The 9,327-nt window shown below is 54.7% G+C and overlaps 1 protein-coding gene across 8 annotated transcripts; it reads left to right on the forward strand.

The window, feature by feature from the left end:
* The first annotated feature begins 43 nt into the window (after positions 1 to 43).
* On the forward strand, positions 44 to 8,692 carry TMEM109 (transmembrane protein 109). Of its 8 annotated transcripts, XM_029209236.1 has the most exons (8): positions 48 to 330; positions 3,756 to 3,908; positions 4,062 to 4,118; positions 4,415 to 4,498; positions 4,630 to 4,746; positions 5,525 to 5,769; positions 6,632 to 6,734; positions 7,154 to 8,692. In XM_029209236.1, the coding sequence occupies exons 6-8, from the start codon at positions 5,533 to 5,535 to the stop codon at positions 7,543 to 7,545; spliced, it is 732 nt and encodes a 243-aa protein (XP_029065069.1). In that variant the 5' UTR covers positions 48 to 330; positions 3,756 to 3,908; positions 4,062 to 4,118; positions 4,415 to 4,498; positions 4,630 to 4,746; positions 5,525 to 5,532; the 3' UTR covers positions 7,546 to 8,692. The 8 variants fall into 8 exon arrangements, with proteins under 8 accessions (XP_029065075.1, XP_029065071.1, XP_029065074.1 ...); XM_029209235.1 differs by lacking the exon at positions 4,062 to 4,118; XM_029209238.1 differs by lacking the exons at positions 4,062 to 4,118; positions 4,415 to 4,498 and having other exon boundaries at positions 47 to 330.
* The last annotated feature ends 635 nt before the right edge of the window (positions 8,693 to 9,327 follow it).

Genomic DNA, 9,327 nt, shown 5'->3' on the forward strand with positions numbered 1-9,327 from the left:
GATCCAGTTTACCCACGCTATAGCCCAGATATAGTCACCTCTTTCCCCTTTCCTGCCAGAGACTTCCGTTCCCAGCTCGAACTTCCGACCCCATTCTTCTCTCCGTGGGAATGCTTGGGAAAAGAAGGTGATCAGAGGGTAGGGCGCATGCGCTGACCGGCACCAGGTTTGCGCTGTGAGGGAGGCCTGCCGGTCCGTGGGCGCATCCCGCCTCGCGCGTGCGCAGACGATAAACCAACGCCCCAGTATTGAGGCGCAGCTTTAGTGGCGCGGCTTTAGTGGCGCGTTTTAGTGAAGTTGCACGTGAAGAACAGCTGTGGCCGGAGCCCGGTGAGTGCGACCCGAGACCGGGGCTCCGGGGCTGTACCCGGGACTGGGTTGCGGCGGCGGCCGCTACAGGCGGGACCAGGGCGGAGCCGCGAGGCCTGGCGAGCACCAGTAGAGAGGGCTCCGACGGCGCGCGGCGGGGAGATTAACTGGGGACTCGGATCCTCGTTGCTATGCAACAGGGGGCGTCGTTAGTAGGTAACAGGGGAGGCGCGCGTTTCCGGGGAGAAGAGTTCCCAGCGCTGCCCCGAGGACCGATCAAGGCCGGGTGGTTGTCAGGCTGGGGGACGAGGCCAGCGCTGAGCCCCTCGCCTCCAACTCCCGCCCACGGCCCAGCCTCCCGCGGCCCCGCTCCGAGCCCTTTGGGGTACCCCGGATCCCTGGGCCGCGCCGCATCCCTTGCCGGTGACGCCACCCAGCAAGCTTGGCAGGGGACACGCGGTTCGAAATAGCACATGCACGCCACTGACACCCTGTCTCGGGGAGGCTGGGTTCTGGGGAAGGCGTCGTGCGCCTGGGAGGCTGCCCCTTTGCCCGTCGCCCGGCCCCCAAACAGTTGCTGGGCAGCAGCAGCTGTCAGAGGTTTAGCGGGGGGCTGCCCCCACCTGCTGGGACGCTGACTTCATTCTTCTCAGGGGCAGCTTCACCCGGTCTAGCAGCTTCCTTTCCACGCAGCTGTGCTTTTCGGGTGGCCGCTGCATATTTGGATCAACTTTAAAATAGCCTCCTCTCCGCACCTCTCCATGGTTCTCCATTGCCACCCTCACCGCTTCTTGGCGGGCTTCTAATACTCATTTAACAAGCATTTATTAGTTATTGTTCTGTGCTAGGCGCTGGAGATTCCAAGAAAAGCTAAGTCTGACGAGGAGGTGCTCGAAGTCTAATGGGGGAGCCAGGCATAGAAACTGGTAAATGATGCTACAATGCAGTGAGTGGTATATTGGCAATTTGTGTACTGCAACGTTCCTATAGATGTTTACAGTTTACAAAGTTCTTGCAGAAACATGTTAACTCCTTGCAGTAACTCTTAACCTTGCTTAACCCCATTTTACATTTGAGGAGACTGAAACTCAGACAGGTTAAGTGATAAGACAGAAGGTAGTGGCTTTTAGTGTGTGGCAGAATTGAGCTTGGGACAGAAGGAAGTCTAGAGTCCTCTGCCCAATGCTGCACTCTGGGGGCTTTGCCCAAAGTAGACTTTTCCCTGTGCTGCTGACCATTTGTGGCAGCTGTCCCGTTATGCATCAGAGATCCCGGGGAGCTCTAAAAACAAAAGCCTGAGCCCCTCTCTGGGGAGGGTCGGAGTAAGGAAGCCCTGGGGTGGGGTGGGGCAGACCCTCTAGCTTAAACCGGCTCAGGCCCTTCTGATGGGCAACCAGAGTCGAGAACCGCTGCTCCAAAGGGGCAAGTCCCTCAATGATGGGGAAATCAGAGCCGGCAGAGGGTACTAAGTCAGCTGCTCCTCCTGCCACGTTGTGATTCATAGCGCAAGAGGAAGCTACCGGGAGGAAGGAGCCTTGGCAGGGGGTGTGGGGACCGCCCCCCACCCCGCCCTCTTAGCAAACCACAGCTAAACATATGTGGCTCCTCACTACCATAGTTCAGTTTCCCCGGCTCAGCCCGTCCCTTCCTGAGCCCCGTTGCAGCTGCCTGAACAAAAGTGGCAGGTCTAGTCCCAATTTTTTGCTGTCCTCATACGTCTCGCTGTAGAGCCATGACGTGTGAGCCCAGCAGGTGGGTCATCTTCTGGTGGGTGGCCTCCTCGTGGGAGTCTGGATAGTTAGTCCTCTAACTTTGTGATTGTTGATTTGGGGGCAGGACTTTAAGCACCTTGAGGGCAGGGACCATGTCTTACTGAGGCAGAGTGGAGGTGTGGAAGGAGCGAAAGGGCAAGGTTTAGATCCTGGGTTCTGGAGTCAAGTCCCAGTCCCGATGCGTGTACTTTAACAAGTCACTTCATCTCTCCAAGCCATTGTTTTCTGAGTAAAACGTGGAGAGTAGCAGTATCTTACACGATTCTTATAGGAGTTAAATGAGATGGTGAAAGAACAAGCACTTTGTAAATTATAAAGCAACACACACACTATACACACCACACACTATACACACCACACACACTATACACACCACACACACACAGTTTGTTGTGGTTGTTGAGTGCCTGCTATTTTTCTGAGGTCAGGCATTGCAGGAGGTGAAGACGTTTAAGACATCCTTCCTCTCGAGCTCAAGACTGCTTCGGCTCCTGACTACCATGGCTTCTCTTTGTTAAAAGTATTTGATCGGGGCTTCCCTGGTGGCACAGTGGTTGAGAGTCCGCCTGCCGATGCAGGGGACACAGGTTCGTGCCCCGGTCCAGGAGGATCCCACATGCCGCGGAGCGGCTGAGCCCGTGAGCCATGGCCGCTGAGCCTGCGCGTCCGGAGCCTGTGCTCCGCAACGGGAGATGCCACAACAGTGAGAGGCCCGCGTACCGCAAAAAAAAAAAAAAAAAAAGTATTTGATCGGGCTGAAGTGAGGAGGCGTAATGGTGGTGGGTTAGACTCTTGCTGAAGAATGAGAAGGATGTTGTAAAGCAGAAACATACCATTGTAAAGCAATTATACTCCAATAAAAACGTTAAAAAAAAAAAAGAAATGAGAAAGAATCCTGTTAAAGAAAACAATTGGATGAAAGGGACGAGCCGGTAATCTGCTCTCTTATCTGCAAAGGGCACACTCCAGAATCCTGTTAGATTTGGTTTCCGGTGCCCTTTGGAAGGTCAGCTGGCATTGCAATGCCAGCCTCCCCGTGGAGAGTTTATTTCAAGGTCCCCCAGCTCCCCTCGACTGGAGCAAATGGCCGCCTGAAAGTCGAGGCTGGCAAAGGATGCAGACGTCTGCCAAGGGGGCAGCAGCTCATGTCACCCTGACCTTCCAGAAAGGAGGACACGACATCTGATCCCTCCTGGTGGAGGTCCTTGGATATAGAATCCAACCCAATATAGCAACCCTGCTCTTTATGTCCCCAGTGTGGTCATGACCCAGATAGACCAGGAACTGACCTATGCTTTCCTCATCTCTGACCACTGGCAGGCAGGAACCATCTGGTTCTCGATTTGTGCCAAAAAGAGTAGAAGGCTTCCCCGCCTGAGGTCGTTCCCTATGAACTGCATGTTTTGCAGCCCTGCTTTACCTACAGGCCTCAGGAGGGACTTAGAGCAGCTGTTTCTGGGCCAGAAAGTGCCCCGAGTGTGATATTTTTATAACCCCTTCTTGGACCCTGCTCCTTCCCACTAAACAAGAATGGGAATATCTTCTCTTCGCTCTCCTCCATCCTGATGGCTCCAGATTTCTGGCCGACTCCCGTAGTGCCCTGGTAACTACAAAAACTTCAAACACCTGGCTGCTCCTACCTCAGTGACATGGCTTCGCCTCTCTGCTCATCAGGTCTGAATCACAGAAACACCCTGGAACTGCAGGTTCATTTCTGAGCCTGGAAGAGAATGGGATGTGCTGGTGCCATTTGACTTTTCTCAAGCGTGGTGGCAAATAGAAGTTGGAACTGAAAACGTTTTTCTTGGCCGAATCCAGCGTACTTCAGTGAGTCGATACTTGTTGGGTCTTAATTTGCCTACAGTATCACATTACAGATGAGATCAGAGCACAGAGTGGTTAAGTGAATTGTCACCAGTCATTCATGGAGTGGATTGGTAGATGTCAAGTCTATTTTAGCTCATGAATAATCTATTGTAGGACTTTCCAAGTCGCTTCTGAGACTGAAGTTGGAGAGGATACAACGCAGTGCTGTGTGTGAGTGGGTCTGATGTCAGATGCACCTGGATTCAAATCCTGGCTCTCCCGCTTACTACTTATCCTCCCTCAGTTTCTTCATCAGGAAAATGGGGGATAAGAACAATACCTAACTGATGGGTTGTTGTGAGGATTAAACGAGATAGGTGGCGCATGGTTAAATTGCTGTTAATAATATCCTTCCGTAAAAGTTGTGCTTTAACTTCTTGCCTATGTTGGGGCTGGGGAGTTGAGGTCATCTCTGTATCAGTGGGTCTCAACTTTGCACAGTGGAATCCCCTGGGGCGCTTTTGCAGGTGGAAGCCCAGGCCACACCCAGATGGTGACATCAGAAGCTCGGGGCTTGGGGCAGAGGTATCAGAACTTCGTGAAGCTTCCAGGTGATTCCAATGAGCAACCACCCCTTCACTTCTGCGTTTTGGAAGCAGAAGCTTGGGTTTAACTCCTGGCCTTTGTCCTTGGGCAAATGCTTAATTCCTAAGTCTCAGTTTCTTCTCCTCTCTCCCCTTAGCGGCGAGGAGGATAGCGCCCACCTCACGTGATGGTCCTGCAGAGCGAATGTCCTATGTGCAGTGGGTTCTTATTTGAGCACCTAACTGAGCCCGTTTCTTTACATCGTTACATAGCGGTAATCCTATTCGAGTGCTATTTTTTAAGGTTTTTTAAAATATAAATATCATTTTTATCTTAAGTAGATTATAACCTCCTTGAGGACAAAGCTGTATAGTCTTTTTCTTTTTAATAAATTTATTTATTTATTTGTTTGTTTTTATTTTTGGCTGCGTTTGGGTCTTCGTTGCTGCGCGTGGGCTTTCTCTAGTTACGGCGAGCGGGGGCTACTCTGTTGCGGTGCCAGGGCGTCTCATTGTTGTGGCTTCTCTTGTTGCAGAGCACGGGCTCTAGGCGCACGGGCTTCAGTGGTTGTGGCTCGTGGGCTCTAGAGCACAGGCTCAGTACTTGTGGCACACGGGCTTAGTTGCTCCGCGGCATGTGGGATCTTCCCGGACCAGGGCTCGAACCTGTGTCCCCTGCATCGGCAGGTGGATTCTTAACCACTGCGCCACCAGGGAAGCCCAAAACCATATAGTCTTATAATTTTTTTTTCTTATGCCCAAAGCACCTAAGACACAAAGGCAGGCCTTCAGGGTTTTAGAACTGGAATAAGCCTTAGAGAGATCTTCTCATCCACCTTAAGGCATTGACTGATACTTGCTGGCTAGTTAATACGCAAGTGGTAAAGAACGTGAGAGAGGAACCCGTGAATGAGATGGTTGTGCCCGTCTGAGTTCTGCCTTTGTCAGCTAACAGGGAGGGGCGGAGGGGGGTGCTGGGGCCCGTCATGCTCGGGACAGTGGTTTCTCGGCCGGTTCGGGCCCTCCGCTCACCCCGTGCTTCTTCTCTGGCAGACCCAGCCATGGCAGGCTCAGGCAGCACTTCACCACGGGGCAAGCATCTGTTCACAGTCATCCTGATGTTCCTAGCGGCCCTCGTCCTCCTCCACTCAGCGTCATCCCAGTCCCATCGAGACTTCGTGCCACCAGGCCAGCAGAAGAGGGAGGCCCCAGTTGATCTCCTGAGCCAGATAGGTCGATCTGTGCGGGAAACCTTGGATGCCTGGATTGGGCCGGAAACCACGCACCTAGTTTCTGAGGTAAGGAAGGTGTTCCCTGCTGTGGCTACACGCATTGAGGACAGAGGAGCCGTTGTTCATGGAGAGAGCCCCCAGTTCCACAGAATGAAGCCAGACAGCCCCGGCCTTTTGCACTCTCATTGTTTCATTCCTACCCCAGGGCCTTTAGCTCCACCCCCATCTTTGCCTTATTCCTGCCCTTTCTTGCCAGAAAGGTTGGGAAATGAGCCATCTTTATCAACCTACGTCACCGGTGACTATAGAGTCTGGCTTTGGTCTAAATCTGACCTAGAGGCTTAAATTGGCAAAATATCAAGACCTGAGTTCATTCTTTCACCTTCAGAGGTGGCGGTGAGGATGACTCAGGGCTGTTAGGCAGGGCTGTCCCTTCTGCCTAATGGCATCCCAAGCCTGCTGGTGCATACTTTAGATGGGTCGTCCTAAATGGCTGAAACAATCATTTATAAAATGCATAATATAGAAGAGCTGATTGACTTCTTTTTCACTGAAACATCCTAGCCCTCCACCGCTGTTACTTCACACACCTTCATGATTCCCTGGGAGGCTAGGAGGACCCCAGTTTTACAGAGTGACTACTCCAGGGATTGGATGATCACCCCCACATGCCCACGTTCACCTACTACTACTGCCAAAGTATTCCAGCACATCAGTTGAATTAGGGCCCAAGTGTCCTGGGTTCCAGTTCAGACAGGAAGGAGAAATGGCCCGCCGTCCATCCCCATGCACTGGAAGGTGGCTGTGGAAGGGACCCCTCAGCCAGGCTGAGAGGCAGGTGGAGATGTTCGTGGGCAGTGGTGGTGAGACTCAGAAGAGAAGAGCATCAGTAATCACGGACTCAACCCATGCTCTGCTCTTCCCACAGACCTTGGCTCAGGTGATGTGGGCGGTCTCATCGGCCATCTCTGTGGCCTTCTTCACTCTGTCTGGGGTTGCCGCACAGCTGCTGAATGCCTTGGGGCTAGAAGGTGAGTGGCAGAGAATGGTTAGGTCAGCTGGAGCTTAGCCTGTCCCTTCCTGTTTGTGGGAATTTATCTTTTCAGGGTCTAGACTTTTCCCCGGCTGCTCAGCATCTCCCAGATCTCCCCAGAGACGAGCATAAGAGCAGGCTGCTAACTGCCGCCTCATGCTAAGCCATAACATCTCATCTAACTGTCACCCACAGCCCAGAGAGTTACTCCCATTTCATAGATGCAGCAGGCTCAACCAAGGGAAGTAGTCTACCCACAGTCAGCTGGGACCGGAGCTGAGATTTAAGCTCCACGACCCCGTGGGAAAGGAGTTTTCCTTGGCGAGGGGGTTTGGCTCCTCCCGCTTTTGGTTCTTGACCAAACCTCTCCTTTCACGGCACCAGGTTGGCTGATTCTGTGACTCTGTCCCCTTCCAGGAGATCACCTCACCCAGGGCCTGAAGCTCAGCCCTGGCCAAGTCCAGACCTTCCTGCTGTGGGGAGCGGGGGCCCTGGTTGCCTATTGGCTGCTGTCCCTGCTCCTCGGCTTGGTCTTGGCCTTGCTGGGGCGGATCCTGTGGGGCCTGAAGCTTGCCCTCTTCCTGGCCGCTTTTGTGGCCCTGGTGAGGTCAGTGCCCGACCCTTCCACCCGGGCCTTGCTCCTCCTGGCCTTGCTGACGCTCTACGCCCTGCTGAGCCGGCTCACTGGCACCCGGGCCTCGGGGGCCCAGCTGGAGGCCAAGGTGCAGGGGCTGGAGCGCCAGGTGGAAGAGCTGCGCTGGCGGCAGAGGCGAGCGGCCAAGGGGCCCCGGAGTGTGGAGGAGGAGTGAGAAGGACGCCGGACGCTGCCACATTCGTCATACCAAAGAGCCGAGCTGCTTCTGGGTTGCACAGCCCTCCTCCCAGCCCCCTGCCCCTTTCTTGCTCTGTCTCCGAACGCTGTCTCTGCACCAGCCCCCTTAGCGGAGAGAGAGAGAAAGACCACCCCCCCCACTGGTGCTCAGGGGCCCTGTCCTCTGTGGTTCTCTGTCTGGGGTTGGTTCTCCTCACCCTTTCTCTGCTCCCCCCTGTCTCAGCCAGGGGAAGGTGGGGGGCCTCCCACCAGCTTCTGCACCTCCTCTCGGCAGACACCTCTGATCACTGCCAGGGGCCTCCCGTGACTCAGTGGCTGCCTTGCCTTCCTCCGACGCTCTTGCTCTCCTGTCCTTCTCTAGCTCCTCCCCTGCCAAGTCCCCAGCTTCCTTCCTGCTTGTTTTCTCCTTCTGGCCCTGTACTCCAACCAAACCACAGTCCCTCAGGGCATGCTCCTGTCCCCTTCATTGCCCAGCGTGGGGAAGAGGCAGGGCATTTGGGGCCTGAGGGGAAGGGAAGTGGGCCGGGATGTACATTGAATCTGTTACAAGTGCCTTAATCCGAGCCAGCAGGGCCCTCTGCTTGCCCGCTGCCGTACTGTATGTAGGAAACTGCCCTGTAGCTGCTTTGTGTCAAGAGGGAAGTGGTTCCTCTCAGAATCTGGATTTCCCTTCAGCCAGAGCAAAAGATGACTGCTTTGTAGGCTTGTGCCTGCAAGTAGGACCCTGCAGTGGCCATGAGATCCCCTGTGGGGATTTCAGAGACCCTGAAGGAGGAAGGAGGGTTCATCTTCCTGTCTGCACAGCTCGGGCGGTTCTCCATCCCTCTCTCCATCGCTGCCACCAGGGAGTTCGCTGACCAGTCGCCTAGGAGGAGCGCAGAGCAGACAGCAGAGATGCACCTCACAGCCCCTTCCCTTCTCGTGCTCTGGGGCTGCACCCTCCCCACCAGGGCGCTCATGCTTCCTTCCAGGCTTTGGTGGAGGTGGGTGGCCTCCGCTGCCAGGCCCCACATGTGATGTGAAGAGTAGAGAAATGCCCAGTTCTTACTGTTGACGTTGGATATGGAATCACAGCTGCAGTGATTGGTTGGTTTTAAATAAAGTGCACGCTATTTTATTATCTAGTTCCGGATCTGATGTACTTGCTCAAAGTCTGGCTTGCTTTGATTGTTCCCTCTCTCCAGCTAAACCCACTTCTGTGGAGCTGCTCAGCTTTCACGACTTCTCCCTGCAGGTGTCAGGTAGTGCGAAGCCGGGAGAAAGGAAGGGAGTGCGAAAGAAGGCTGGTACCAGTCACCCTTCCCTCCAGGGGTGTGAGGAATGAGGAGGGCACGCGCCCCCATTACCAAACTTGCAGGACTGACCAGCTCTGTGGCAATAGTGTGCTTGTGGGGGAGGGGGAGGAGGGTACCCCGTGCAGCCCTGTGTGCAGGAGTGGCGAAGGCTGGCCCCCAGCCAGAGAGACGCTTGCCTGCCCTCCCTGCTTCCCCGCCAGACAGGAGTTCTGCGCCGCGGTTCTCAACCCGGGGCATAGATTGGATCAGGCATTTCGGGGAGGGGCCTGGGTGTGGTTTTTCCTTTTTAAGCCGCCCAGGAAAGGCTAACGTGCAGCCAGGTGCCCCGCTCTGGACCTCTCCCAACGCTGCCTGGCGGGCAAGGCTGCGCCCAGAGGCCGGACCTGGGAGGCAGGCCTTCCCTCAGCAAAGAGAGCAGCCCTCTCTCTTCATAGACCCACAGGTTTCTCCCAGGGATGGGGCTG

The sequence above is a fragment of the Monodon monoceros genome, unplaced genomic scaffold, assembly GCF_005190385.1.
Source record: "Monodon monoceros isolate NGI ecotype Baffin Bay Population unplaced genomic scaffold, NGI_Narwhal_1 Super_Scaffold_7, whole genome shotgun sequence".
NCBI lineage: Eukaryota > Metazoa > Chordata > Mammalia > Artiodactyla > Monodontidae > Monodon > Monodon monoceros.

Excerpts from the sequence above, each read along its gene's own strand:
- TMEM109 (XM_029209242.1), top strand. The coding sequence starts at position 5,533 with ATGGCAGGCTCAGGCAGCACTTCACCACGGGGCAAGCATCTGTTCACA. Across the intron at positions 5,770-6,631 it reads CCACGCACCTAGTTTCTGAG|ACCTTGGCTCAGGTGATGTG; the intron begins GTAAGGAAGGTG and ends CTCTTCCCACAG. Across the intron at positions 6,735-7,153 it reads GAATGCCTTGGGGCTAGAAG|GAGATCACCTCACCCAGGGC; the intron begins GTGAGTGGCAGA and ends GTCCCCTTCCAG.